General features: G+C 50.8%; 15 protein-coding genes across 15 annotated transcripts; 7 read left to right on the forward strand and 8 right to left on the reverse strand.

Moving 5' to 3' along the window:
• Nucleotides 1–220: 220 nt before the first annotated feature.
• P174DRAFT_362620 (uncharacterized protein) lies at nt 221–3,821 on the forward strand (the record flags this gene model as incomplete). Its single annotated transcript, XM_024821874.1, has 12 exons — nt 221–284; nt 604–741; nt 1,004–2,620; nt 2,681–2,768; nt 2,827–2,939; nt 2,992–3,039; nt 3,096–3,130; nt 3,188–3,276; nt 3,335–3,370; nt 3,463–3,516; nt 3,570–3,673; nt 3,751–3,821. 12 exons carry the CDS (start codon nt 221–223, stop codon nt 3,819–3,821), a joined length of 2,457 nt encoding a protein of 818 aa, XP_024686938.1.
• A 1,407-nt stretch (nt 3,822–5,228) lies between these two features.
• On the forward strand, nt 5,229–5,771 carry P174DRAFT_344679 (uncharacterized protein; the record flags this gene model as incomplete). Its single annotated transcript, XM_024821711.1, has 1 exon — nt 5,229–5,771. A coding segment is annotated over one exon (543 nt), but the record flags the coding sequence as incomplete, so codon positions are not given.
• A 1,413-nt stretch (nt 5,772–7,184) lies between these two features.
• P174DRAFT_436754 (uncharacterized protein) lies at nt 7,185–8,076 on the reverse strand. The gene has a single exon (XM_024826111.1). The coding sequence runs from the start codon at nt 7,620–7,622 to the stop codon at nt 7,434–7,436; it is 189 nt and encodes a 62-aa protein (XP_024686940.1). The 5' UTR covers nt 7,623–8,076; the 3' UTR covers nt 7,185–7,433.
• A 117-nt stretch (nt 8,077–8,193) lies between these two features.
• On the reverse strand, nt 8,194–8,655 carry P174DRAFT_360922 (uncharacterized protein; the record flags this gene model as incomplete). Its single annotated transcript, XM_024821752.1, has 1 exon — nt 8,194–8,655. The coding sequence occupies one exon, from the start codon at nt 8,653–8,655 to the stop codon at nt 8,194–8,196; it is 462 nt and encodes a 153-aa protein (XP_024686941.1).
• A 495-nt stretch (nt 8,656–9,150) lies between these two features.
• Nucleotides 9,151–10,909, reverse strand: P174DRAFT_466634 (4-hydroxyphenylpyruvate dioxygenase family protein; the record flags this gene model as incomplete). The annotated part of the gene is made up of 4 exons (XM_024830550.1): nt 9,151–9,672; nt 9,730–10,087; nt 10,142–10,201; nt 10,251–10,909. 4 exons carry the CDS (start codon nt 10,907–10,909, stop codon nt 9,538–9,540), a joined length of 1,212 nt encoding a protein of 403 aa, XP_024686942.1. The 3' UTR covers nt 9,151–9,537.
• Nucleotides 10,910–11,355: 446 nt separating this feature from the next.
• hmgX lies at nt 11,356–12,372 on the forward strand. The gene has a single exon (XM_024826112.1). The coding sequence runs from the start codon at nt 11,511–11,513 to the stop codon at nt 12,279–12,281; it is 771 nt and encodes a 256-aa protein (XP_024686943.1). The 5' UTR covers nt 11,356–11,510; the 3' UTR covers nt 12,282–12,372.
• Nucleotides 12,373–12,425: 53 nt separating this feature from the next.
• On the reverse strand, nt 12,426–14,409 carry hmgA (putative homogentisate 1,2-dioxygenase (HmgA)). Its single transcript, XM_024821133.1, has 3 exons — nt 14,008–14,409; nt 13,447–13,956; nt 12,426–13,384 (listed from the first exon to the last, which is right to left on the reverse strand). The coding sequence occupies exons 1-3, from the start codon at nt 14,073–14,075 to the stop codon at nt 12,718–12,720; spliced, it is 1,245 nt and encodes a 414-aa protein (XP_024686944.1). The 5' UTR covers nt 14,076–14,409; the 3' UTR covers nt 12,426–12,717.
• Nucleotides 14,410–14,456: 47 nt separating this feature from the next.
• Nucleotides 14,457–16,142, forward strand: fahA (fumarylacetoacetate hydrolase FahA). The gene has a single exon (XM_024826113.1). It carries the CDS (start codon nt 14,564–14,566, stop codon nt 15,857–15,859), a length of 1,296 nt encoding a protein of 431 aa, XP_024686945.1. The 5' UTR covers nt 14,457–14,563; the 3' UTR covers nt 15,860–16,142.
• On the reverse strand, nt 15,873–16,874 carry maiA (maleylacetoacetate isomerase MaiA). The gene is made up of 2 exons (XM_024826114.1): nt 16,843–16,874; nt 15,873–16,789 (listed from the first exon to the last, which is right to left on the reverse strand). Exon 2 carries the CDS (start codon nt 16,757–16,759, stop codon nt 16,064–16,066), a length of 696 nt encoding a protein of 231 aa, XP_024686946.1. The 5' UTR covers nt 16,760–16,789; nt 16,843–16,874; the 3' UTR covers nt 15,873–16,063.
• An 898-nt stretch (nt 16,875–17,772) lies between these two features.
• On the forward strand, nt 17,773–20,668 carry P174DRAFT_436761 (putative C6 transcription factor). Its single transcript, XM_024826115.1, has 4 exons — nt 17,773–18,108; nt 18,195–18,770; nt 18,835–19,719; nt 19,779–20,668. The coding sequence occupies exons 1-4, from the start codon at nt 17,889–17,891 to the stop codon at nt 20,519–20,521; spliced, it is 2,424 nt and encodes an 807-aa protein (XP_024686947.1). The 5' UTR covers nt 17,773–17,888; the 3' UTR covers nt 20,522–20,668.
• Nucleotides 20,669–21,211: 543 nt separating this feature from the next.
• Nucleotides 21,212–21,967, forward strand: P174DRAFT_381814 (protein transporter TIM17; the record flags this gene model as incomplete). The annotated part of the gene is made up of 4 exons (XM_024823095.1): nt 21,212–21,280; nt 21,355–21,553; nt 21,632–21,786; nt 21,845–21,967. The coding sequence occupies 4 exons, from the start codon at nt 21,212–21,214 to the stop codon at nt 21,884–21,886; spliced, it is 465 nt and encodes a 154-aa protein (XP_024686948.1). The 3' UTR covers nt 21,887–21,967.
• Nucleotides 21,968–22,324: 357 nt separating this feature from the next.
• Nucleotides 22,325–24,005, forward strand: P174DRAFT_436762 (isoaspartyl peptidase/L-asparaginase). Its single transcript, XM_024826116.1, has 2 exons — nt 22,325–23,358; nt 23,385–24,005. Exons 1-2 carry the CDS (start codon nt 22,575–22,577, stop codon nt 23,954–23,956), a joined length of 1,356 nt encoding a protein of 451 aa, XP_024686949.1. The 5' UTR covers nt 22,325–22,574; the 3' UTR covers nt 23,957–24,005.
• A 719-nt stretch (nt 24,006–24,724) lies between these two features.
• Nucleotides 24,725–26,313, reverse strand: P174DRAFT_362951 (uncharacterized protein; the record flags this gene model as incomplete). Its single annotated transcript, XM_024821890.1, has 2 exons — nt 24,725–26,040; nt 26,091–26,313. 2 exons carry the CDS (start codon nt 26,311–26,313, stop codon nt 24,725–24,727), a joined length of 1,539 nt encoding a protein of 512 aa, XP_024686950.1.
• Nucleotides 26,314–26,545: 232 nt separating this feature from the next.
• Nucleotides 26,546–27,009, reverse strand: P174DRAFT_14197 (uncharacterized protein). Its single transcript, XM_024821134.1, has 2 exons — nt 26,978–27,009; nt 26,546–26,925 (listed from the first exon to the last, which is right to left on the reverse strand). The coding sequence occupies exon 2, from the start codon at nt 26,863–26,865 to the stop codon at nt 26,632–26,634; it is 234 nt and encodes a 77-aa protein (XP_024686951.1). The 5' UTR covers nt 26,866–26,925; nt 26,978–27,009; the 3' UTR covers nt 26,546–26,631.
• Nucleotides 26,668–27,748, reverse strand: P174DRAFT_436763 (uncharacterized protein). Its single transcript, XM_024826117.1, has 2 exons — nt 26,978–27,748; nt 26,668–26,925 (listed from the first exon to the last, which is right to left on the reverse strand). The coding sequence occupies exon 1, from the start codon at nt 27,264–27,266 to the stop codon at nt 27,102–27,104; it is 165 nt and encodes a 54-aa protein (XP_024686952.1). The 5' UTR covers nt 27,267–27,748; the 3' UTR covers nt 26,668–26,925; nt 26,978–27,101.
• Nucleotides 27,749–27,859: the final 111 nt, after the last annotated feature.

The following is a 27,859-nucleotide window of genomic DNA, read 5'->3' on the forward strand; positions in this document are numbered from 1 at the left end:
TGACAAGTCATCATAGCCCTTTGCGGAAAGGTATCGTATTAGGTGTGTCGCTTGCCGCGTGATCTGAGCATTTTGCTACACTATCACTTCTACTAGCTAGAAATGGTGATTCGGACACCTTTTCGGATAGTAGAAAATGACGGTGCACCAACATGTTCAACAAGATCTCACTCGTCTGATAAAAGACTGCCTTGAGCCGTACTGACACCACATCGGTAGGATGGACTCCACTAGCGGTCTTAGAGCACCTGATAGCTTGAACAGACATGCATCTTCTACCAATGGTAAGTACTCTTTATTTTCATATCCTGTACCGAGTACAGTAGGGCTGCACCTCAGACTGCAAGACTCTCTCCTATCATGCAAATCAATGGTCCCGCAGCAGGATTTGCTTTTTCTTTCTATGCAAGCTCAGCAGGCCTAGGTCTCTGTCGATGTACAAATGTTCCACATCCGTCTCCACGCAGATCCTGACCGTATTTTCATTAAATCAGCAGGCGCAGAAGGCGCTGCTTGGCCCCCTTTCCCTCCTGTGAATCGGACCCTGCGGCCCGCAACCTTTTTTGATCACGCGCTCACTATGATACTCTTATTTTGACATAGGCCAACCGTCAGCCACTGGCGTTGAGCTGGCGACTGCTCAGCCTCAAGATTCTACAGTAGTAGCCAGCCTGTCAGATGTCCCCAACCGGTCAATCCTAAAGCAGAGGGCTAAATGCCGCTTCTTCACTTCCCAAAAGGGTAAGTCTCGTTCTTGTCCTATTTTTTCCCTGCTGCCTTCGTTGCCTGTGACTATTTGTTATGTTTGGGTTTGGTACCTCTCCTCCTGGAAGCTGTACTTGGAGTTATTGGCTCGTGTATTAGCCGTTCGGGGTACAGTTTCTTGTGGGATCGAAGAAAGACACGTCGAGGTTTCTGTAAGGTACTGTCTTCAGAGAAGACTTTACCAGCTGACCTCGCCTTCATTGCCGTTCATTTACATTCTGTACTAACTTGCATCAAGGATGTCGCGCCGGCGATGCTTGCCCGTATATCCACGATTTGGCTGATTCTAAACGGAAGAGTGCACAGCCTGGGGCGCAAGTGCAGGCCGGCTCAGTCAATGAGGCTGAGGATTCCCAAAAATCTTTACAAGGTGTAGCTACCGATGTTAAGAGTCTCTCCATCAATGACACAAAGGAAGTCAAGGCTGTTCCTCGGGCAGGAGCCAAGCCGAGCTTCCACGCCGGCCAAAGGCCAACCTCTAAGGCCGAAAGCTCGAGCCCCAGGGAATTCCAGATCAACCAGCTGAGACGGAGGTTTCGTCCAAAGGAAACTACGGACGGCTCAGGAACATCCCTAACGATTGGAATGGCTCCTTCTGACCCCGATTTTCCATTTGAATTGGATAAGCTGCAATGCATTCTGCATGTGCCGCTGTCCTATCCCGGACAGGGAAGACCTACCTTAAAAGTAATTAATCCGGACATGGAAAGAGCTTTCCAAGCCAATGTGGAGAGAGGCTTTGATGATATTGTCGACAGTACATTGAGGATCGGTGGCCGAGGAACTCTGTTGAGTTGGATGAACAGCCTCGATCGGCATCTGGAGCGCTTGCTTACAACCACTGAAAGAGGACCCACTCTTAAGTTCGTCCCTAATGTTGGCAGCAAGGAAGTACAACAACGTCGAGCGCCAGAGCAGGTACGAATGTCGCACACTGATACGCCTGCAACAGAACGAAAGCCACTTCCAAAGCCAACACCATCAGTCACCAATGTGTCTAGGGTGTATACCACAGAAGAAAAAGCCCAAGCAGAACGAAGAAGGGCAGTCGAAACAAAACAAATCGAGGCTCGGCTCGGTAGATTGCCCCTATTTCAGAAGTCTCGAGATGAATTGTCCTACGTTATTCCTGTGCAACCCTCCAAAGTGGAACGCCTACCTGTTTCACTCCGACCAATCAAGACAGTAAAGTTGCTGGTGCCTCGTCTATACCCCCTCGAGCCCAGTTCAATTGAGCTTCAGGGTGTAAGATGTCCCGAAGCCCAGTCTGTAGAGGTTGGTTTCTCGCAGTGGGTGAAGACAAACGCTCAGCTTAACCTGATGTCCCAAATCAACTACTTGACGAGCAATATGCACACTCTTGCGACGACCGCCTTGAAATCGGCAGTGGAATCGACGCAAGAACCGACCACAAGCTCCGTTGATCTGCTCGAGGAATCTGCACCGTCTGGCTCAAACGATCCCATGCTTGAGGTGGAGGAGAAACCTCATATTCGTGTCATTCCACGTCCTCCAGAATGGAGTGCAGGAGATAGTGATGAGGGCAGCGAGGTCTCAGAATTCTCGACATCAGAAGACGGCTTCCCAGACGACGATGGGGACGACGAGGACGGCGGCGCTCCTGTTCCTGACATGCCGGCACCGACGGCTGAACGTGGTGTGGCCCTTTCCTTCCCCTACCTGGAGCTGTATGGCATTGAGCTCCTGGAGCTTGTAGGTCTCTACATCACAGTCAAGTGTGATCGTTGCAAAGAGCACTTGGACGTGAGAAATATTCCGCAGGTCAAGGATAAAAGTGATGTATTGGCTCCGAAAGTCGAGACGTGCAAGAAGTGTACCAACACAATGAGCCTTGGTAAGAATATCTTATTCCAAAGCCTGAAAAAACGTACATACTAACCTGCGCTCTTGCCAGGCTTTCGGAGACAGCTGATGCATGCGCACTCCACCCGCGCGGGATATTTGGATTTGGACGGCTGTTCCGTTGTCGACCTTCTTCCCAGGTAGGAGCCACTAAGTGTCTGCGAACCCCGAGCCGAACGCCTCTTAACATCCCTATAGCAGCTTTATCCCGACTTGCGCAGAATGCTCGACCACATTCCCCGGCCCTGGCGTCGTTGCAGTTCGCGGCGAGAGTGCAACTGCTTCCTGCCGTCAATGCCATCGCAAAATGGGTAAGCACAGTGACTGTGAAATCTTGAGCGTTGACTAACCACTGGACATCAGTCTTCAAAATCCCCGAGGTCAAGTTCTTGATCGTAGGATCTGCTGCATGTGAGTTGTGACAAAATCGTTGTCCTCGGCAAACATGTGTTGACAACTTGCTCTAGTCACCTCTCGTGATCGTGTTCCACAGAGGAAGAAGGTACGTGCAATACATCTTGTTGCCGAAGTCACAAAGTCTTACTTAGAACATGTTTAGCCAAAAGAGACCCTTGGTATAGTCGCTGGTCAGGAGCTACCTCGTCGAGGCCGATGTATGCACTACGGTAAAAGCTATCGGTGGTTCAGGTATTACCGTCCCTTGCAAGTTTTCAGCTGCCTTCTCATTTATTTACTCTCTCAACAGATTCAGCTGTTGCGCAAAGGTTTTTCCATGTGACAAGTACGTCAGCCTTTCCCCGGATAGCTACTCGAGACTGCCATGGCCATTGGCCACAGCATTTCCCTTATGATGATACCGACTGATTTATATAGGTGCCATGACGCAGCTACAGATCATCCGAATGAACATGCAAATCGCATGATTTGGTAAGTACATACCTCGTTGTCTTCGGAGCCAACACCTTCTGACCCCCTTCTAGTGGTTTCTGTTCAAGAGAACAAGTCTACCGCCCCGAGAACTGCGGTATATGCCGTGCAGTCCTCGTCGGAAAGGCAGGAAGCGGTTTCTGGGAAGGAGGAAAGGGTACAAGGAACAAGGTCCTGATGAGCCGAAAGGGTACGCTTCCTATTTGTTTGATGGTTTATTCCTACGCTGACCAGCTTCAGACCCGCGAAAGTATAAACGTCTGGGAGCGACAAAACCAGGTGCTTCGAGCTCCTCGAAGAAATGATGGATTTTGCTGTGGACGTCATCGTCTACTTGCGCTTTCGAAAGCATTTTGGAAGTAATGCATTTTATTCAAGCGTATAGACTTGCATCAACATCATATAGTAGCATCTCTCCAAGATGAATTTTGAGCTAGTATGATAGAGTCCAATAGCTAACCGGGGGCTGACCTCCTGAGACAGGTAAAAGACGCGGAAAAATAAGACTGTGGTGCAGCCGCGATCATTAGATACATGCAAAACTCGAAAGGCCTATAATCGCTGCCTGCCTCCCATCCGGCCTACGTGCCCTCCAAAAACTAATGCACGCAAAGAACATGCCGAACAGCGAAAGAACCCGAGGCGGACGGGGTCGACGATACAGCCGTCGCACGCTGCGGAGTAACCGGGGCAGCAGCTTCAAAGGCGAGCTTCAGGCTCACAGCCGCAGCACGCAGTTCCGTCCGCAATCCCATCATGAACATGGTCTTCAACGGCAAATCGTTCACAACTCCCCAAGTCATGAAGCTGAAGAGAAAGGAAGATGATGATAATATGGCTTGACATCTAGAAGAGAGAGAATGGGCTGGTACGAAGCTATCTAACCGAGGCTGCCAGCCCAGAACAATGGTCGGGCGGTCTGCCAGCAGGCAGACCCTCTAAGACCGAGTCTTGCTCGCTGCTGAGTGTGCCGGGGGGGTGAGCCGTCGACCAAGGTCTTCAAGCGCGGCGATCGACGGAAGAATCGAACGGTGAATATAATCCCGACATGCCTTCTTGCAAGCGTGCTTGCCCTTGGCGGCACGTGACGCAGCCACGGTTGGCCTGTGAGTCGTAGTCCCAGCTCATTCCATGTAGTCCCTTGATGCTCCGGCCAAAAAGGCCTCTATCAATATGTTGTCAGTGCTTTGTCAATGTCGTGGGCCTAACGCCTCAGTAGCACCCTCAAATAAAGATGTTCCGACAACTTGACTTCAAAGTCTCGAGACTCCAGCGTGGTATTGAACTGTATTACCGCTGGCCCGATTCGGAAGGTATAAGAATTGACTCTACGCTGCCACTCTTGGCAGAATATTCGATAGCATTCGAACGTTTGAATACCTTCAAATCTGACCCTTATCGAAAGGCATAAATAGGAGCTATATAGTCATTCGTTTAGAAGAATCAGACCTTCATTGATTTTCAATTGGCCATACAAATTACTAGTGATCCATGAACGGTACTAGCCTTAGCGATTTTCAACAGTTAGTTATGAGCCCGGCTTGCCCTTAAAGAGACGCACGGAATCGATTCGGGATTATTATTCTAGGCTTGCATATTGGAGAGCTCTATCTCATGCAATTGGACGAGATATCTCATTGGAATTGACTTGCCTGATTTGGCAGAATTTGAGGTTATATCGACACCGCCGTCACCCCTGAGTCGAAGCCGCCATGGATTACTATGCCGAACCAGTCTCCATCGTGCTAGATTCGCCCGATGATTGGTTGGCTTGGGACTCGCATATAAGAGGGCTGGCCATGTGCTATGGAATACTAGATATTTTGCTGAAGAAGAAACCGCGCCCCGCGGAACCGATTCACCCTGACGATTTGGAACCCGAAGTGACCAATCAGAGCGCTGCACCGAACAATCAAGCTGCGCAAGATACGCGAGAGCAAGCGAGACGATCAGCTGAGGGAGATGAACGGACGACACAAGTGAGCCAATCAACAGCGTCAGATCAACAAGCGAGACGATCAGCTGGAGCAGATCTCGATCCGAAAACCTTATATGATCGTCAAGTCAGCCGCTGGAAGAGACAATATAAGGAATGGGAGAAGGCAGAGAATGGCCTACGAGCTATCTGGCGAGAGATAGAGCAGACGGTAGCGCAGAGACACCTTAGACGGCTAACCAGCGAATCAGATTTTGCCATTGAGAGGTATTGGAAGCTGAAGGCTAAGCTGGAACCAAAGAAGGAAGATCAGATATCGCACGTCATGGAGAGGTATTGGAAGCTGAAGGCTAAGCTGGAACCAAAGAAGGAAGATCAGATATCGCGCGTTCTGGCAAGATATAACCGACTCCTATTGAAACCAGCCAATCAGAACGTTGAGAGCTGGCTAGGCGAATGGGAAGACGTGCTAAGTGATTGCAACCGCCTTGGATTGATCAGCTTCACTGGAGAATATGGAACCAGAACCTTCCTTACAGCGCTGAGGGGGCTAGATCAAATATATGCCGAGATCAGATTAAACAAACTGATGAAGGACAGATCCCTGGACGCGTTCGACGAGATTCATAATTTCCATAAACATTGGCAATCCCTTAGCCAGAAAGAACAGAAGAGGGCGTTTGCCACCTTCAAGGGACAAACCTCTGATCAACAGAATTCTGATTCGGCTAATCAGAATGGCGAACGGCCTAAGCGTGGCCCAGAAGACTGTCCCTGCGGAGAGAAGCACAGGTTCAATAAGTGTCCATATTTGATCAAATCAATGAGGCCGAATGGATGGAAGCCGAATGCAGATATCGTGGAACGATTTAAGAAGCTTAAGCGAAACTCGAAGCTGCGATATGCAATGGAATCAGCAATTAGACGAGCCAATCAGAATCAGGAAGCAGCACCCCGTACCGCAATGAGCATCATTCGCAGCGATTCGGCAGTGTTTTCCCCGGGAAGCAATACGTATGAGCTGTGAGATAGTTGGATAGTTGATTTGACAGCAGATATCAATCTCTGCAACAATCGAACTCGATTTCTCACCTACGAGCCGGTGGAAGACGAGTATGCGCGTTTCGGTGCAACGAACGTGCAAATCCTTGGATACGGAAGGGTTGAACTGAAAGCAATTGGTGTGAACGGAAAGCCGCATATCTTGGAACTGAGCAGAGTGGCTTACATACCTGAGTGCCATACAAACTTGCTCTCGACCTTTCAATACACCCTCACCCCTCCCACCCCCAGCTGAGCCGGTAGGCAAAGCTGCATACAAAATCTGTAGCTGTTGAAGCTATATCCATCTCCCAATCGGGTAATCGTGTTGAATCGATGGCATGGATCAGGTATAGCTTCACCAAATATCCCTCGCTGCTGCTACGGTCTAATTGGTCGCTCCCTCAAAGCAAGCTGTCCGTCTCGCAACTGCGAGCCCAAGATATACAGAGACTGGGCCAGCCCAATCAGACGCGTACTTTCGATGTCGTGGATTGCTTGGAACTGGGATTGACGTTGCGAGGGACTGCGACTATCTCAACTTCCGGGAGACGGGGTGGGTTATCCGGATGGGTCTTTCCAAGAGTCCGAGAGCATTGCCATGGCTGTCTACCTGACGTTAGCACGTGGTTGTGTCATTGCCAATCTTTGAGATACATACTCAATCTGTTATGAGCATCCAATAGCATGCGCCAGAGACAAGATTGTCAGGCATATCCTAATATCCTCCTCCAATATCAATAAAGGTACATTCTCCACGTTGCTTAACTGGAGATAGGGTGACATGTCCCTCATAGACCACTACATTAGCCACTGTGCAAGACTTGCAGGCATATTTAGGTATTGATAGTCCTTTGATATCCATTCCGTCAACCATTTTGGATACAGGATGGCATTAGGAATTGATAAGTGTGTAAAACAGCAATGCCATGTCATTAAATTAACTGTCGAAGATTGGTCCCAGCATGATGCTCACATGTTGGACATATCGTTCTTGGAGCCCTCTCTCGTTTCCAGTGATGTGGAATTCTTTTTGGGATTCAAGGCCCAAATTGAAGTCGGTACGTTCACCTGGCAGGTTTAGGCTCAATCGGACCTGGTGGTTTTGCCTACTTGGTTGGTAGGCCATGGTGATGATGCGAGGAAGTGAGAATCGGTCGAATTCTACAGGATGCGATATCGAAGTATCCCGCAGCAGATGTCATGGCATCCTTTTGTGGGCGAGCAATTAGTGGTGACAGCTCTTGACAAAGCAGCCAGGAGTCCTCATCTCATTTCCGGTGAAATGGTCCCTCAGGATCAGCTGTTTCACGCCGGGCTAGCTCAAAAGCTAGACAAGGGTCTTCGGTTACTTCCGTGTGGTGATAGCCCTAATAGTTGGGACTGTTTTCTCACAAATACGGACACCAGAACATCCAAATTTTCGAAGTGCCAACGAGCAATGCTTCGCATTTCCAACTATAGGGAGAGCATGGTTCAAGGCCCAGGACGCGCAAACTCCTGATCCTGTTGAACAGAGAGCGCACCTGGGCCTGATGTCTCGAGCGAGGTCCTTCAGAGGACAACCCGATTCTCGTCGACCCTGTAGACGGACATGCTGAAGCTTGAGTGTGATTTTGCCCTTGCCCTCAGCTCCATCAAGATAGCCCAGGCGAACTTTAATGCCACGACGAGAATATCATGTGTATCTCCTGTTCAAATCAGCCGGGAATGAAGACAATTCGGAAAAGAAGAAATACGTACTTATCGAACTCCTGATCCCAGCCCTCGTTTTCGCCGACGTAAAAGGAGCATTGCGCTCCCTTACCGCGCCAGACACAATTGGCACAGGCTCCTGCAATGATGGAACGACGCTGGTCGTTAATGACAACCCCTGGGGCGGAAATGCACTTTCTAAACGTCCACAAACGCTTCACACAAGTTATACACGTGCTGCACACGATTGGCCGTCTCAATACCGCGAGTCTGAAGCAACACAGCGTTTTGGCGGGACTAGCTCTTGACCTCCTCGTCAGATCGACATCGTTCTTCGAGGCCCAGTCAACATCTTGAACTCGCTCCAACAGGATCGCGAGGGACCCTTGGGATTCCGTCAGCACGAAAGGAGCCTCTTTACGTGCCGCAGCTACAGCGCCCTCGCGATCGGGCATTTTGACAACCATGGTAGGAGAATCGGGATAATCGAAACGCAACAAAGTCCTCAACAGGCTCACACGATCAATGTTAGTCCTCATAAGACGACTAGAAGTTCAAGTAACAGTTAGAGCGTGCTGACAGAAAATGGTTCATTTAATGACAGTGACCGATTCTTCAGGTGTGGGAGAACAGGTGCTTTTTGATATCCAACCAACCGTCTCAGATCCGTGTGAGGCTTGCAGTGATGTCTCAATATGGCCTGGTGGCAACTGCTGCCTGGATCACTTTGGTCTTCCTGCTGTGGAAGAACAGTCCATGTATCCTGCGGAGCTGATGCGAAGGCTGATACCGTGTATGGAAATTAGAAACGCCCCTTCGCGATCGTGGACCTGTGTGACAAAAGAAGAGGAATCACTGGCGAAGTGATGGCATTCTGCTAGATGCGACTTGATTGTGCATAACCAGTTCTGACACCCCGAAGGTCAGCGAAGCTCTCATCGGAAACCATGTTCGTTCGTGAATGGAAGCCACAATGATACCACAGGTCCTCCATGCTGTTCTTCGTCTAGCTGATGGCAGGACGACTCAAGAACAGATTCATGGGAGGAAAGCTCCTGGCCTTATATGTTGAAAAGGGGTTATACCAGCGGTGAATGATTTTGGGTCTCTCAGTCTGGCAGTGAATAATCCCTTGGACATATCTGTCGGTGAAGAGGACTGAATGGAATGGTCTACAAACGACAGCGGGAAAGGAATGCAAGAAGGATTATTGCATGTTTGTCCAATACTGAAAGAAACCAAAGCCTGATTCATTTTAGAACAAACGCTACGTACAATGCAAAGCTACATGCCTGGTATCCAACAGAGATCAAACGATGCGAATGAGCAGAAAAAAAAACCAGAAATTCCTATACAAGGTTGCCACGGAGGGCCTGTTCCCGTTCAATGGCCTCAAAGAGCGATTTGAAGTTGCCGGCGCCAAAGCCGGAGAAGTTGTGTCTCTGGATGATTTCAATGAAGACGGTGGGACGATCCATCAAATGCTGTTCTCTATTAGCGAAACTGACTACAGCTACTTGCCCGACGGGAAAGTGACATACCTTGGTAAACAGCTGCAGTAGATATCCGCCCTCATCAAAGTCAATGAGGATGTCCAGGCTGCGAATTGTCTCGAAGTCCTCATGGAGAGTCAGGCCAGCTTTCTTCAGCCGCACCTTTATGTCTTCGTAGTATGTGTCTGGGACCTTGATGAATTCAACACCGCGAGCCTTGAGGTTGGTAATGTCTCGGATGATGTCGTCGGTGAGAAGAGCAATGTGTTGAACGCCTGCGCCGTTGTAGAAGTCGACGTATTCTTCGATCTGGGACTGCTTCTTGCCCTTGGCGGGTTCGTTGATGGGCATCTTCACCACCTCGTTCGGCGAGGCCATCACAATACTCTTGAGAGCGGAGTATTCCCTGGAAGCTGCGTCAGTCTCCTGCTGGAATATCTTGTTGACAATTAACACTCACGTGCAGATTTGCTTGTCATCAACAGACCAGAAACGATGGAAGCCGAGAGTCTTCTCGTAGCTGCTAACAGTCAGTACCACGGCTACTGTGGCTAAAGCAGGCCACTTACTACTCGCAAACTTTGTCCATTTCATCCCAATCCTGGTTTCCGACACAGTGGTCAATCCGGTTCAAGTGCACACCAGGCAGCAACTGAGAGATCGGGTCCTCTGCTCCAGTTTCTACGCGATATCCTGGCAGGAAAGCACCGTGGTACGAGCCCCTCTCCAGCAAAGTGTGCGTGGTCTCGCCATAAGTCTGGATAGTTGCCACTCGCACCTGGCCGTCGGCATCCTCAAGGGTCCGGGGTTGAGAAACAACCTTGGCACCGTTGTTCGTCGCGGCATAAAAGACGGAGTCCACCGAGTCGACCTCAAAAGCAACGTCCTTTACCCCATCACCGTGCTTCTCGAGATGAGCATGGATCTCCTTGAGCAGTTCCTGCTCTTCAGGCGGGAAACGGTCGATCTGATCCAGAGACCGGAGAGGCGAAGTGAGGATGAAGGTGATGTCGCCGTTGCGGATGACGTGGGAGCAGACGCTGCGGCATCCTGTCTCGAGACCGCGGTAGGCGACGCGCTTGAAGCCCATGCGGGTAATGTAGTATGAGGCAGCTTGCTTTGCGTTGCCTACGTACCAGTGCACATGGTCATAGCCTCTGTAGCTGGCAAGGCTTGAGGAAACCCGGTCGGTTGGTGGAGGACTCGTAGAGATAGCCGACGGAGCCATGTTGAAGTCAAAGTATGAAGAGATGATAAGTTGCTCTTGACAAGTAAGAGATTAGCCTGCGATATAAGAGCTAATCGAGAGGCTGTTGAATCTCGATTTCGCCTGTCGACTTGGACCATGGTCATGACCGGACGAGCCATATCTCTTATAAGGTGAACCAAACATCCGGGCACGGATAAAGCCACATCCCCCAGTGTGTAACGTTCTTTGAAGCTTCCGTGCTTAATCATGATGGCATCAATAGGCACGAGACCCATTCACGATGTTCGCCTCAACCAAACGGACGAATCTTTTGGCTCTAGTCGGCGGCGGGCGGATATTTAGCTTAGATACCCGGGTGGGCGCGGGTATTTGAACGAAATATCCGGCCGTGATGACGATCACATGGGACAGCGTCAAAGAGCCGGGAGTATCCTGATCATATTGATAAATAATTTATATTATCAGTTTGATGAGCTCATACTCAAGGACGAAGACTGTCTCCAGATCAATGCTCAAGTTCTTGGAATAATTGTTTTATTCGTCGAACAACGATCCGTGACACCACCACAGGTCCGCAATCATCCATTTCTTCAGCTGCGATATCAAAACACCAAACAAGATGGCCTCAGGCACTACAATCCAACCCAGTCGGCCGTCCCTGACATCCAACGACTCTGCAGTTCTACAAGCACTCTTCGACGCCGAATCATCCCCTTCCTCAGCCGTCACAATCGACCCATCACTCTCCCCATTCCCAGAATACCTCCACATCTCAGCGAGCGACCACGAGTCTCTAAAAGCCCGCGAGCTGGGCATTATCCGCAACCTCCAATCCGAGAGCGTCTCGGTGGACACCATCACCTCTGCTCTCAGCGACCTCGATGCCCTAATCATCGAGCACCCGACTTACCCATCCGCCTACGTGAACAGAGCCCAGGCCCTCCGCCTACACATCGAAAAGACGGCAGAGACATCCACAGACCCAGACGAAGCTATTTTCGCCCCGGGTAGCACTGAACCAGCCTCGCGCCTCTTCTCCGATCTAGGGAAGGCGATCTCGCTCTGCACGCCCAGGTCGCCTGCCGATCCGGTTTCAACGGTTCAGGCGCGCATCTTGGCGGACTCGCATACGCATCGTGGGTATCTGTTGCTCAAGGCTGCGAGGTTGAAGAAGAATGAAAACGGTAATGAGATGGTAGGTGGGCCGGATAAGTTGCGGGATATGGGGCCCGATCAACTTGAGGAGATGGCGAGCAGGGATTTCTTCTTTGGAGGGAGGTATGGGAATAAGGTTGCCCAGCAGTTGGCTGTGCAGACGAATCCGTATGCGAAGATGTGTGGGGCGATTGTTAAGGAGGCGTTGAGGAAGGAGGTTGAGGGGGCTATTTGATGACTGGAATTCTATAATGCATTTTGTAAATATACCATGATCTGTATTCCGACGTCGTAATTCATGATTCAGTTTGGGCTCTGTGACATGGATAGAGTTGTTTGGTGATTCATAGCATCTTCGATCTAGTAGAGTTTAAGGATTACCGACAAGTGCTTTAAAATAGCATTTCATTAGATCTAGCGGGAGTTGCGCTGGCTAATCATAGAAAGACAGATGGTATATAGTCAATTTTAAAAGAAACACAATATCGACACCACGTAAGGTTTATCTCCTACTAGGGCTTGTTAGGGTTCTTGAAGTGCCTCTTCAGTGGACGCCAGCTGTGCTCGTTGTATTGTTCCTGCACTTTCTGGCAGGTTTTGAGTCCCCATTCGGATACGCCAACCATGAGACAGCTAAATAGACGGTCAGTATCCGAATCTTTCAATGTAGCTTATATCACTACATACCTCTCAAACATGAATGCCATGCTTCCATCGCCAACCTTCTGGGGTTTCAGCTCAGCATTGCTGGCGCCCTCGAAAGCGTCCGCGTCGGGACCATGAGCACTCATGACGTTGTGTAAGCTGGCGCCTGCAGGCTGGAAACCGCCGCCCGTCTTCGCATCGTAATTGCCGCAGATCAGCCCCATGAATTCGGACATGGTGTTCCGGTGATACCATGGAGGACGGAAAGTGTTCTCTGCGACCAGCCAGCGAGGCGGGAAGATGACGAAGTCCGCAATAGCGGTACCCGCATGGTCTGATGGTCCAGTAAGGACGGTGAAGATTGAGGGGTCGGGGTGATCAAAGGAAATGGAGCCGATGGTGTTGAAACGACCAAGGTCGTACTTGTAAGGGTAATAGTTGCCGTGCCAGGCGACGACGTCAAAGGGAGTGTGGTCCTGGCGTGCGGAAAAGAGGGTGTTGTTGAACTTGCTGTAAAGCCGCCACTCGGTTGGTTCTTCCTCATCCTCGAAAGACGCGACAGGGGCTTGGAAGTCGCGCGCATTGGCAAGACAGTTAGAACCAATGGGCCCCAGCTCCGGTAGCTGGTAGTGGCCTTGGTAAAGTTCGCAAATGTATCCTCTTACGGGACCCGCTGGAAGGGTGACACGGTATCTATACCACCGTCAGTCATCCATGCTATTGATGGTAGTGTGGAGGGACAAGAAATGACATACCTGACACCACGAGGAATCACGCAAATCTCCTTAGGGCGAACCATGAGTCTTCCCAGCTCTGTCTGGATGTCCAACACACCATGCTGAGGGACAATCAAAAAGTCACCATCCGCCGAGTAAAAGGCCTCCTTTCCCATATCCTTCCCAGCAGCATACAAAATGATACCCAGACCGTGCTTTAACGTGGGGTCTCCGGCGCCAGCTACAAGATGCAGACCGTGGACCCAGTCCACCGTCTCATCCAAGTCAAATGGATCCCATCTTAGCTGGTTGGGGATATGATGCAGCTTGTGCGTCTCTGTGGTCATGCTGGTGTGATAGGAGTCGGCATCTTCGGCCTTGAAGTTCTCATGCGCAGCCGCAGGGAGGACTCTGTAGACCCAGGTTTGCTTGTTCTCATGCCTCGGAGCAGTGAAAGCGGTCCCAGACAGCTTCTCAGCGTAAAGTCCGTAGGGTGCTTTCTGAGGGGAGTTCTGCCCTACCGGGAGGGCGCCTCCGACGGCTTCCGTCCTAGAGGCTCAGTCAGCTCCGAGAATTCAACGCAAAAGATTTCACCCATACTCATGATAGGAGTCGAAGCCAGTCTGGTATGAATAGGGATCGGGGTGTGAGAACTGTGTGACAGGCATGATGTCGGATATCTGCAAATTTACAGACACGTGAGAGGAATGTACACTACGATCAGGTCCAACTGAGAGGGACTAGCGGGCCTTCTTAAGAGCCGAATACTTCGTGAGCACGAAAATGCAAGAAGCCGTCAAGACCAGCCGCGGCCATGATCGCGGACATTCTCGTCCGCAAGCTGTGAGGTGATGGCCCATCTAGGCTGCGGGGGTGGGCAGAACAGCGGAATTGGTGACTGAGGGGGAAGACGTCAACAACAGCCGGCAATAAGCGGACGACGCGGGTTGTTTCCGCAGTGTCGCTCTGTCCCCACGGAATCGTCCATGGAGGGGATCAATAGGAGTTCCAGGTATGAGGAGGGGCAGACAGAATTGAAAATGATTTATTTTTAATATCGTTGCCTCGCTCTGGATAATCTTGAGCAGGCCATTTTGAAGATTGTCTGATCTCTTTGTTCTCCCCGTTGATACCCATTTCTACCGTCTTCATCACAATGGCTTCGTGGCTTCAGATTCCCAAGAACTCGCCCTTTTCTCTGGCGAATATTCCATTTGGCATCATCTCCTCTGCAAAGGTCACCTCTCCTGTGGCCGCAGTTGCGATCGGTGACTATGCGCTCAACCTGAGCGCGTTCGCCTCGTCGGGCGGTTTCTCGCAGCTCCCCGTCATCCAGCCCCATCTCAGCGTATTCAGCCAGCCAACTCTTAACGCGTTTGCAGCGCTCGGCCGTCCCGTGCACCGTCAAGTGCGTGAATATATCCAGTGCATCTTCCGTGCCGATACGCCATTCGCCCAGATTCTCAAGGACAATTCCTCCTTGCAGAAGGAGGCGCTTTTGCCCTTGTCAGAAGTGACCAACCATCTTCCCATGCACATTGGCGACTACACCGACTTCTACGCGGGGCTCAACCATGCTTACAACATTGGTGTGCTGTTTCGCGGTCCTGATAACGCTCTGCAGCCCAATTATAAGCATCTCCCTGTTGGATATCACGGCCGTGCCTCTTCAGTCGTGACTTCGGGCACTCCTATCCGCCGTCCCAATGGCCAAATCCTAGCCAACCCCGCCGCTAACCCCAAGGTGCCGACCTTTTCCCCATGCAAGAGATTGGATATCGAATTGGAACTTGCCGCTTTTGTCAGCAAGAGAAATGAGCTGGGCCATCCAGTTTCTATTGATGAGGCCGAGGACCATATTTTCGGCGTCGTATTGATGAACGACTGGTCGGCCCGTGATATTCAGGCTTGGGAGTATGTTCCTCTTGGGCCCTTCAACGCGAAGAACTTTGCCACCACCATCACACCCTGGGTGGTCTTACTCGACGCTTTGGAGCCCTTCCGCACCACCGGTCTGGAGCCAGGCAACCGCGAATCGCTACTGCCCTACCTGCGCGAGAAGCGCGAACTTAATGCCTACGACATCCCTCTCGAGGTTGAGATAACCAACGCTGGTGGAAAGCCCACTTTGATCTCTCGCACCAACGCCAACAACTTGCTGTACTCGTTCCCTCAGATGCTGGCGCACCACACCATCACAGGTTGCAACATGAACACCGGCGACCTGCTTGGCAGTGGTACCATTTCTGGCAAGGAGGATAAGTCTCAGGGCAGTCTCCTCGAGCAGACCAACGGCAAGAACCCTCTGAAGCTGGCTGATGGCTCCGAGCGATTGTTCTTGGAGGATGGAGACACTGTCGTTCTGCGCGGCATGGCGGGCACGGAAGGAAACTACGTCGGGTTTGGTGACTGTGTTGGCACAATTCTTCCAGCCCTCAAGTTGGAGTTCTAAGCTGTAGATGACCAGGTCTTTTCATCTTTATTTTATTTAATCCCCAAAAGGATGCTTCATGAGCTAGCTATGAGTATGAAATTGAGATAGACCTTTTCCTCATCTTGAGACCATCACAACTATATCGAGTAGTCCAGCGCGCTGAATAGTTGATATTCATTCCAAACGAAGCTTTGTCCCAACATCTCAAACAACCATCTCTTCTCATGACGAAATCACTCGAAACTCCTCCGGCGTATCAGGCTGCGTCCTCCAATGCGCCCTCTTCATCGCATCTTCCTCCTCCAACCGCTGTGCAACCCGATAGATGGTAGGAAACTCCTCCACCTTCACCCCCGCCCTCTCAGCACCCCACACCGCAGGAAGCAGACACACATCCGCCATGGTAATGCTATCGCCCACACTGAAAAGCCCCGCGCTCTTCGCCGCGATGGCCTCGTACGCGCGGAAACCATCCTCGATCAGATCTTTCGACCACGCGGCCCGGTCGACGCCGAAGGGGGCCACCCGCTTCAGAATCCGGAGGTTGGTGACGGGCTGGACGTCGCAGGACATGATGTCCACCAGGGTGCGGACGACTGCGCGGGCCTCTGGGTTGGAAGCTGGCGGGAGGAGGGCATGAGATGAGGCTGGGGTGATTTCTTCGAGGTACTCGAGTGCTGCGAGGGATTGCGTGATGGTCACGGGGTCTTTGGGGGGATGTTCCACGATCAGGGTGGGGACTGTGCCCGAGGGATTGAGCGCAGTGTTTTCTGGGGAGGATTGCTCGCCTTTGAGGAGGTTGACGGCTATTGGGGTGTAAGGGATGGATTTCAGGTTGAGGGCGATGCGAAGTCTGGCTGAGCAGGAGGAGCGGAAATAGGTGTATAGAGTGACTTTGGGGGATGTTGAGTCCGCCATGCTGACTGTGGATGCAGAAGATGATGTGAACTTTGGATTATGAGAGGAGTAGTACTTGGGCAGGTCAAAGGCAATGAACTTACATATATGTTTCCTGATCGTTTAACATGCGGAGGTGCGGAGGACATTACATAGGGTATAAACAACGCTATTCTATGCATATGCTTTACATAAGACACGGTTACTTTGTATTAGTTATCCTACATGATATGATGACATAGTGCGGAGTGGAATATATCCCTCCTGGTGTCCTCTGACTAGATGAACACGCGTGATTGCTTCCAATAATGGCCTTGGGGTTGCATGGATTAGTGTCCCCAAGCGGAATACTTCCGCCGCTATAACATCCGAACCTGAGCGTTCGAATTTCCGCTCATTTCCGAGGTTATTCGACGTCTGACCTTTGCTCTATTCGGACTGAAACAGTAATGTAGATCCGTTGGAGCTGCTGAGCTATTGAGAAAGAGGACTGTTGGGTGTCTCGCTTGGTATCACTAGCACTGCGTTGTATGACAAGGACATCCTCGAGATGGAGATGGTTCCGCTAGCAAATGTTCCCACTATAAAGTTACTCAGACATGCACTCGTGGAGTATATGCGGATATGAAGACTTCAGTCTTTCTGTTCTTGAAATATAACAATATATCATTCTAAACTTAGGTCGTACGTAAATGCGTAATCAAGGACTAGAGGTACAGGAACTAGGTAGATATGCCTCGGAAAACTTAGGTAGTGGCCGTGCATTGTGACAAGTGGCCCACATCGAAATAAAATCACCTGAATATGCGTAAAAATAAGCTTGAGGTGCCTCTGTCAGTCTTCAATTTTGCTTAGGAACAATAATCTCATCCTAGAATTTGCACCATCGTTGATGGTTGTTTGTTTGAAGATGCATTGCCGGATATTTCATTGCTCCGCGGGCGGAAACTGACGGCTATTTCGAAATTCCCGCATTCTGTTCCTTTTTCCATCTCGATGCAATGTCCCATTTTCAGCCTACCCAATCCGAAGGCCCAGTTTTCAAATCTTCCTACCGCGCGTTCCTAGCAGCATTGTCTACCGCATTACACATTGACTTAATTACCATGATGTGATTGGTCACACTAATAAGCTGGTACTTTACCTAGTCATGGAAATCCGGAGACTCTCCCGACACGGAAACCATCCCGACCGAACTTATCAACGGACCTACAAGGCCTGTATATCCTGCCGGCAACGGAAGGCTAAGTGTGATCTGGGGACGGGTCCGGATGGACTCCCTCTTGGTCCTCCTTGTGCGAAATGTCGCAGGGAACAGAAGCCGTGTCTGTTCGACGAGAAGCGGGCCTGGGAGCGGGTGAAGAAGCGAGGTTAGTAGTGGGCCAGGGTCATCACGCAGCTTACGTCTCTATAGACGTCGCGATATTTCAGACTCAAACTCACGGCTAAGATACAGGGCGATCAGAAGATGAAGCTGCATCTCCTTCGACACAGCTCAGGTTGACCAGCGTTGCCCCGCACAACATAGTTGCTACAGGTGAAGCGACCGTGCCAGCGCCTGCTCAGGGCCTTAGTCCTGTAAGCCATGGCGCCAGTCGTGCAGATGCGGCAGACAGCTCACATCAGTCATACGATAATGATGCCCGATCACACAGGACTCAATCTACATCGAATCTGGCCAACTCAATGATGCGCACTGTCGTTTCTAGCGGGAATGATGCCCTCAACATTCTTTTTGAGGCAGCCAATGCACAAAGTCAGGAAGACAGTGTGATAGAATCGGACTCTATGGCTGAAAATGAGCAGCATCGAGCAGGTCATCCGATCACTTGTGAAGGTTCCTTGAGGCAAATAGAACTCACGGTTCCTCCGGCAGTCTTGAAAAAGGCCATGCGTCCGGTCGACCTCTCTCATGTATCGAAGGACGTCTTGAGTGCTTGGGAGGCATGTCGATTCGTCAGGATGGGATGGTTCACAGCTAGAGAAGCTGTTACGTTTATTGATCTGTTCGTAACCTTTGTACAAACTCAATGTAGACTTCTGCTGACGACAGGATGATCATAGCTTTTTCAAAAACATGTCTATACTATCTCCAGTATTGACAGATTTCTATGCCGATCATAAGAACCACCGTTGGTTGATCGCACAAGACCCTGTTCTCTGCTGTACAATCTTGATGATATCGTCCCGATACCATGTACTCCCTGGTGCTGGCGGCCAGTCGCGGAATTTCTTTATTCATCACAGACTCTGGCAACACTGCCAGCAGCTGGTGACGAGACTCATCTTTGGGCAAGAGCTTGCTTCGCAGCCGAAGATTCGGAACATAGGCACAATAGAAGCGCTTCTGCTCATGTCTGACTGGCATCCACGCTCACTCCACTTTCCCCCAGAAAGTGATGGATGGGATTCCGACCTGGTCACCATAGATCTGGAGTCCACAGAATACGGAGATGACGGTACCAACTCGTCAGCAAAGCGATGGGCAAAAGACATGAGTGAACCAGCTAAACGATCCGACCAGATGTCATGGATGCTTCTGGGTTCCGCATTATCTCTCGCGCATGAGTTGGGCATCTACGAGACCGGAGATAAAACACGCGATGCTTTTGTCGCCTACGAACGGTTCATGACAAAGGATCAGATGCGCTTGCGACGCCAGAGGGCGCAACGGTTGTTGTACGTATATGTCAATCAGTTAGCGTGGCGGATAGGATGCGTATCGCTCATGCCGCAAGGCTTGAGCCATTCCATCCTCAATCGACAGACATCTAGAGAATTAAGCCAATATGGGGAAGAATGGCTCACATTCATGGACTCCTGGATGGACCTGACGAAACTCGCCAAATCTGTCACGGACATGTTCTTCCCTTCTGTTGCTTTCGCACGACAGCAACTTCAGAGTGGACGGTATATTGACCTCCTGGACCACTTTCGTCCACTACTTGACAAGTGGAAGGAGCGATATCTTCAGCCGCAATGTAAGTCATCATACATCGAGATGTTGAGCGGTTTCTTTCTGGTTTCTTGAAGAATACAGCTGACTTAACTGAAGTGCATGACAGACCTTTCTATGACGATATTTTCATCGAATATCACTTTGTCCGCGTCTATACGCACTCTGTTGGAATGCAGGCTGTAGTTGAACGTGCGATCGCAGATGGAAACGCAGATGAGGAAGTTCGTCCCATGAACATCGACCCCATTGACTACGAATACATCCAAGAAGTCATAGATGGATGCTGCCAGATACTGGAAAAGGTCACACAGCTTGCTGACATTGGGGCACTACGGTTCTCGCCAGTTCGAATATTCGTCAGGATCACAAGCGCATCCATATTCCTAATGAAAGCACTCAGCTTGGGAACGCGTCAAGCAAAACTCCGTGAGTCGCTGGATGTCCTAGAAAGAACAATACAAGCGTTGAGATCAAATGCCTTGGACGACATACACCTAAGCACACGCTACGCTACTTTGCTGGAGACTCATGTATCGCGCTTGCGACGAAATTTAGTCGCCTCATGTAAGAGTGTCAAAAGACAGCGCGGGTCAACGACACGGCACTCAATGGTGCCTCCATCATACGCAAGTGCCACAAGTGACGAGACTGCCCCACTGATAATGAATGCTCCAGTTCCCCAGAATATGTCAGATATGGGGTTTACACCGTCATTGAATGACATCGCTGCTGATGACTGGCTATCTCTTCCATTCGACCCATCCATGGCGCCGTTCAGTATTAGCAGTGGGGGCAATTCCCAGCATATGAAGGCGGCGCCTTGAATTTCATATGGAATCTACCTTCTTAAGCCTTTTTATCGCTGACAATCTTGTACATATTCTCTTGTTGATCTATACCCCCAATTGCTGGTAGATGAATTTCTATAGGATTCGCATAATTCGGATATGCCAAATAAAGGCACTTTGGCTGCAATGAAAACTTCTCTCTGCTTAGCCCACCCCTGCATGATTAAACAAACTCATCATTTGCCGCAGCTGTGAAAACCTTGACGCAAAAGGCGCGTAGAAAATATGACGGAGTGGCAAAGCCAGTTAGCGTTTTCCCTTTTGCAGCAGTCGGGCTGCCCCGGGTTATCTGCACGTGACCTTGCTCCCAGTCCGAAAAGTCACGTTTTCCTGGCGAAAAAAAGCCAAAAGAACCTGTTGCGCTCCGCAAACCTTCTCCATTGTCCACTTTTCGTCCCCAGCCATATAAGCAGCTCTTCAACTGCTGTTCCCACTACTTCGAAGCAATATCTAACCGTTTTATATTGCCGTCGACCTACATAGACTATCAATCGTCCCCCACCACGACTCCCTCCGAACAGTCGACGGCGGCTTTTGACGGAGTGACGCTTCACCGGACCATCGAGATTACTCAGTCGAAGTAATCTATTGAGACGTCTGGCTACTTGATACATTCGATCTCAGCCTTTTTCTTCGCTCTTCTATTTCCTTGCTTCCTATTTCACAATGGATCACTCGAGAGATCCCTGTCCCTGGGTCGCCCTGAGCGATTTCGGTGGTGCTTTTTGCATGGGTGTACGTCTCCACTGCGTGATAACTCAAGTACTCCATCGCGAAGACATGAGAACTAATCCGATTCGTTGACTTAGGCTATCGGTGGTGCGGTTTGGCACGGTGTGAAGGGTTTCAGAAACAGCCCCTACGGCGAGCGACGGATAGGTGCCATCACAGCCATCAAGGCTCGAGCGCCCGTCCTCGGTGGTAACTTTGGTGTCTGGGGTGGTCTGTTCTCGACGTTCGACTGCGCGATCAAGGGTATCCGGAAGAAGGAGGATCCTTACAATGCTAGTACGTTAACTCACTCATTCTACATGATAACTGCGGCGATGCGGCACAATTGGAATCTAACCGAGTTTTTCTCTGCAGTCATTGCTGGTTTCTTCACTGGTGGCTCTCTGGCTGTTCGTGGTGGTGTCAAGGCCGCTAGGAACTCTGCCATCATGTGCGCTGTTTTCCTGGCCGTCATTGAGGGTGTTGGTATTGGGTTCCAGAGGATGATGGCGGACAACACAAAACTAGAGGTATGGAGTCTCGCTTTTTGTTTTTGTTACGATTGTGGCTGACGTCGATGGTTAATAGCTCCCTCCCCCTCCTCCGTCTGGCGAAAAGGCCATCGCATAAATCACCTAATGTCTTACCATTGCAGCTACAATTCTTCCTCCGCTGTGAGCCGAATTCCCATCTATGTCCTATATTATTACGTATCTCTCTTCTCAGGTGTTGGGTCTGGTCATTTCATCTTCAACGAGGCATGGCATAGAGATTTTTTTGCTTTCGTATTGTGCTTCTAGTCCAACTTTTGACTGTCTCTGAGCACTGGATTTGCCGGCGATGATGGATTGTACACTTCTGCAATCCTTGTGTTTTCTATTGCTTAGCTCGGAGGCGAAAAGAAGAGCTCTCTGCACAGGTCCCTGGGATTTGTTGGACACATCCACTTCTTGTACATTAACATGCAGATAAACAGGTCTAAATCTGACTTCTCAACACACATTGATTGTCCTATCTTATCTTTCGCAGCTGGCGTGGCCAGAATCACTCCCAGGTTTGGGGATGGTGGAGGGAACCTTACTTTTGCAGAGGGGTAAGGCAGGCTACGGTGTTCGGCCGCCGATTAGCGCATGACACAACAACCTCCTCATCTCGATTGCAGGTTTCCTCAAACAAAGAACCTATCTGGTTGGTGAAGTTTTCATTTGTCTGAGCATCTCTGCATCGTGGGGTTTATTACCCGAAGCTACCCAGATTCGTCAAGCAGCCAGGTCCAATCAACCCCTCTCATGAGCCTCGAGCACCGAAACAATCGACCATGCGCGACTCTATTCCAGCGACGTTCAAGCCTGCCCTCATTATCCACGGCGGCGCAGGCAATATCCAGCGCTCGAGACTCCCACCGGACCTCTACGCTCAATACCATGCCTCTCTCCTCTCCTACCTCCGCTCAACGAAGGATCTCCTGAACGGCGGCGCCAGCGCCCTAGACGCAGCCGTCCACGCCGTCTCATTGCTGGAAGATGACGAGCTCTTCAACTGCGGGCGCGGCAGCGTGTTCACCTCAGCAGGGACAATCGAAATGGAAGCCTCCGTGATGGTCACAACCGTCAACAAGACCACCGACGACGAGATAGCCGGCTCCATCAAACGGGGCGCAGGCGTGATGGGGCTAAGAAATGTCCGGCACCCGATCCAGCTCGCGAGAGAGTGTCTCCTCCGAACAGGCCACAACGCCAACGGGGACCCGAACGGTGACGGCGGGAATATGCATTCGCAGCTCATGGCGCCGTACGTGGAGGAACTCGCTCGGGCGTGGGGGCTCGAGTTCAAGCCGGACGCGTGGTTCTGGACCAAGAGGCGGTGGGAGGAACATCGGCGCGGGCTGAAGGGTGAGGCGGAGCCCGTTTCCATGAGCCAGGGGACGGTCGGGTGTGTGTGTCTCGACCGGTGGGGGAATCTGGCGGTTGCGACGAGTACGGGCGGGCTGACGAATAAGCTTCCGGGCCGGATTGGGGATACGCCGACGCTGGGGGCGGGGTTTTGGGCTGAGGCGTGGGAGGAGCTGCCCCGCGAGGCCCAGGGCGGGGTATGGTATACCGGTCCTCGCTAAACCCGCGCGATGCAGAGGATGCTTCTTCTGGAACTGCTGCGACCATTATGCGGATGGTAGCCGAGTGTATCCCGCCGGTTGTGAACAGGTTGCTGTGGCCGGATACGCGCTTACCCAGTCTAGAACACAGCTCCGAGAAGCAGGCGCTCCTCGAGCAGGAACGCTTGCCACGGCGCGTCAGACGACGAGCCGTTGCGCTCTCAGGGACCGGAAACGGGGACTCCTTCCTGCGCGTTGCGGCGGCTCGCAGCGTCTGTGCTATGCTTCGATACTCCCAGGCATCCGTTCCTCGATCTCTCGCGGAAGCTGTTAGTGCGGTTGCCGGCCCGGATGGAGAACTTCAGCGTTCCGCAGGCCGGAGATGGGGCAAGACTGGGGAAGGTGACGGGGGCATCATTGGGATCGAGGCCGAGACGGTGCTCGATGCTACTGGTGCCGGTTTGCTCGGGGAGCAGAAGAAGGGCTTAAGTCGGGGCAAGGTGGTGTTTGATTTCAATTGCGGGGGGATGTGGCGAGCTTGGGTGGAGGAGGATGCTACTGGGAAGGAGGTTGAGAGGGTAATGGTTTTCAGGGAGGAATACCAGTAACTGGTTGATTATAGCTAGACATGTAATCAATACAGTATGAACTTTACCGATTGATTGATTGATTGATTGATTGATTCCTTACTCCGTTTCGGCACCGAGCTGGGCCATGTCGGAGGCTCCTAGCGAGCAGCGACTATCTAACCGATGGCCGTCTTTGCAGACTGACGCCGTCGGCGTACATAAATATTTCTATCTCTGTTGGGCACCTAGATTAGGCTGAACCCCTGTAGATTCCCTCATACCTGCCCCCGTTTCGGCCCCGGCCGAAATCACAGAGTGCCAGCTACCTTATTTCCCTCGTAGATCCATCTTGGCCGGGGCCGAAATCAGTGAGTGCCTGCTACCTTTCTTCCCTCTGTAGATGTCTCCACGCCTGTCTAGGTGCCCGTACAAGCCCGATCCGCCTCGTAGATAGCCACCAACTCATTCGGATGTCGCAGATTCCCGGGCCTGCAAGGGTTTCGGGGGCGCCGTCACCGGACGGAGCCAGGCCAGCAGCCTAGGGCCCCTGGCCCGGCATACCGATGTATGAACTTTACCACCCCCTCCACCGGGGTAAATCTAGCCAGCACGCCATCCTTTGGAGCAACCGTGGCCGAGTCTCACTTCAAGCTTCGCATCGGGGTCCTTCAGTTCCATCTGGAACCGTCCCACAGTGGCAGCAACAAGACAGGCCAGCTCAGCCTTTGCAAATCCCTATCCGATAGCACTCTAGCCAATAACCATGTAATTGAATAGCAAAGAGAAAAGTAATAGCGCGACAAAACATCATGCTGTGTTGCTGCGGACTGAACTGGTAACAGTGAAGCCTTTGGATATGAAGTTCTCCGACGCGATGGAGACGCACCAGTCTGTGAAGTGGCCCGATGAGGGAGCATAACGAAAGAAACCTATAACGGACCCGTCATCGTCCCAAATGGCCGATCCGCAAACGCCGTCTTCTAGTTTGTCTTGGTACCCTTGGCCCATATACATCCACCGTGTCCTAACCCAGTCTAGACTCGGCACATTCGGGTCATCACTGGGCACGCAACATTCGGAGGCGGGACCACATATGCCTTCTGAATAACCAGAGAAAGGATTGTTCATATAGATATTGTCACCAATCTCCATATCTCGAGACGGCTTGAAGCCACTCAATTGGACCGGACCTGCGCCATCGATTGTGCTCTCGAAGGTCTCATTCTCAAAAGAAAACTGACTATGCAGTCTCACTAGCGCAACATCCGTGTGGGTTATTTCCATGATAACCTGGCCAACTTCCCTTCCCGTGGCCGACGGATGGAAGACTTTGTCACCATGAGGGAATCCATGGGAAGCAACGGTCATGTATTCAAGTCCGATCTCATCCTTGACGAGGACACCGGACGACGTGAGAAATTCTGTTTGAGTTTCAGCGTCCCTTCCAGAACTGAGCATTATCCCTGGACGTAACAGATCGTATTCGCTGTTATCCACAACATCAATGGAGGGATCTCTGTTCCTCTTGGCGGCGAATTTTCCAAACGCTGGTCTTCCCATTTCGCTCTCGTACAGATAGTAGCATGGGCATTTCGCAATCCAACGGGGAATTTTAGTTAGATCGACAGACTCGTCAAGGAGAACAATGACAAAAAGATTACCCCAGTACTGTATCTCCGTAATGAAGATGTGTGCCTCTGAGAAAAACGTCTTGACCAACTGAAATGCCTCGTCGACAAGAGCCCCAGAGCGATTTTTTGCATTTATGTCGTCCGCAATTCTCATCCGAGACTTGCTGGTCCTTTTGACCGGAGGGATAGGACCATCGTCATTGGGATCGATAGTGAAGTAGGGCCGGATTCCCGCGACGGTGATTGGCCAAGGCTGTGGCGGTAGGTGATCGACCCAGAAAATCAAATAATAGACACCGAATACTAGACCTTTCGTTCCAGGGAAAAGATTCCGGAGGACCTTGCGGTTGTCCTCATTAAAAAACGCTCCTCGGTCGCCTTTCAGATTGAACGGCAAGATGAGGTGTCTAACCGGAGGTGCTTCTGGTATCTGTGCTTCCCAGACCGGGGGATCAGGATGGGCGTGTGATGTGTTTATTGGGAATCTCCGTTCTAGGTATAGTTAGTATGTTCTTATAAACAACACAAACTGGGTAACTTACCAATTAACGCCTGCCCTGACGGGAAGATTTGACCGTAACGTGCAAGGACTGGAGAATCTTGAATGCGAACCACATTGTCGGTAGATGGAAATATACCCAAGATTATGCTCTTGGACGCTGAGAGGGCTTCTGGCGAGGGTGTAGTCTTTCTTCCTATGGTCTTTCCCTTGGGCGTGGCTGGGGCCGCTGGGTTGACTAGTAGGGCCACATTGATTTCCGCCATTTAGATGACAGTAGTCTCAGAAGAAAGTCAGAATAAGCGAATCGGATGTGAGTGGAGAATGAGGAGAATGTGTGGCTTAGCCGTTCGTAAGCTGCAGGTGGAGAAAATTGGGCGATGGGGGAATTTCGGGAAATGTTGTTGTTATTGTGGGACGTGCGTCACGTGCTTGCCTAAGCGAAGCGGCAATACGGTGCTACCTTGCAGATCTGCCCCTCGGTCGCGACCTCGGGATCTGCAAGCCACCTAGTTCTCTTGATACTTGTTGAAACGCCAGGAATCTGCCGGCCCGGCACTGGTCACCAAAATGCGACGGACGAGTTAAAAAGGGAAGAAATTGATGAATTCGACTATCTCTTGTGTGTGTGTTGAATTGGTTAAGATACAGGAAGAATCAGTTGTCGGGTAGTCAGTTTGGAAACCACCTCCCATCTGGGCAGGCAGCTTACATAAGCCTATTCTCCGTTCCTGCTCCAACAATACACGCTCGAGGTTGCCGACGATATAGTAACGAATTAATCCGTCGTTGGGCACTCTGTGCGTCCATTCTATCATCTCTTCGAACGGCGATTCGATGAGATATGAGCTCGTATTTCCAATAAGCCATGACCAGGCCTGTTGTGATAGGTTTAGAACCTGTTCAGTCCGCGCAATGAAGGAATCTTACCGGAGGTGTGGGAATGTATTGAAATATAAACCACTAGGCTAAAAGGTTGTCCGGACATGATTCCTATCAGTGTAGGGCTCTATATACTTTTTTTAACAGAATGTGCTTTATAGGAGTGAAGAACCTAGGGTACAGGACGAGGGCATAGACGATCCTGAAGCAAAGTAACAGCCAGAGACAGCACAACGAATGTTGCCATTGGTGAGTTGAAAATCGTATATTGAGGTCTCACGTAGACGGAGGCTACAATGGCAAGGTAAATGGCCGGCCATGGGATCTTGACCATCATCTTGAATAGGCGATGGAGAGACCTTATGACAGAGACCGTACGACAACATGGTGAGGGAAGTTCACAATGAAGAAATACCAGCCTGGGCTGTTTGCGAGTATCGGATATCGATTAGGAGTATACTGTTGCCTGATTCCGTCAAGGGATTAATTCAGGGTATCAAAAGAGGTCGCTAGCACTCTGCCCTGAAAAGCTCGCCCAGAATGCTTATGTCCTTGCGTTCGACACGCCAAATATTTCGGCCAGAGGTCAAACCTTGGTCGCTATTCGCAAGACTGCGAATAGTAGCTCTCAACTAGAAGCTTCAGAGGTTGCGAAATATCAGATTGTTGATGGGGGGTCTGATAAACTGCATTTCATCCCTGGCTTTTAGACAGGGACATCGAGCATCCTGTTTGTCTTGCGTTTGATTCTGAATCTTTTGCGATGTTGTAATGACGGAGTGGTGAGTGCAAAGATAGTCGGATGAATCGATCTACCCGACTCGGTTATCGTCATCGTGGTGGGCCAACCTGGCTTCTTAATGGACACGGAATGCAACTAATGACTGTCATCATTTTAGGCAGCCTTTCAATTGGAGTAAGCTATTTCAC

This window comes from Aspergillus novofumigatus (genome assembly GCF_002847465.1).
Source record: "Aspergillus novofumigatus IBT 16806 chromosome Unknown P174scaffold_1, whole genome shotgun sequence".
Taxonomy (NCBI): Eukaryota; Fungi; Ascomycota; class Eurotiomycetes; order Eurotiales; family Aspergillaceae; genus Aspergillus; species Aspergillus novofumigatus.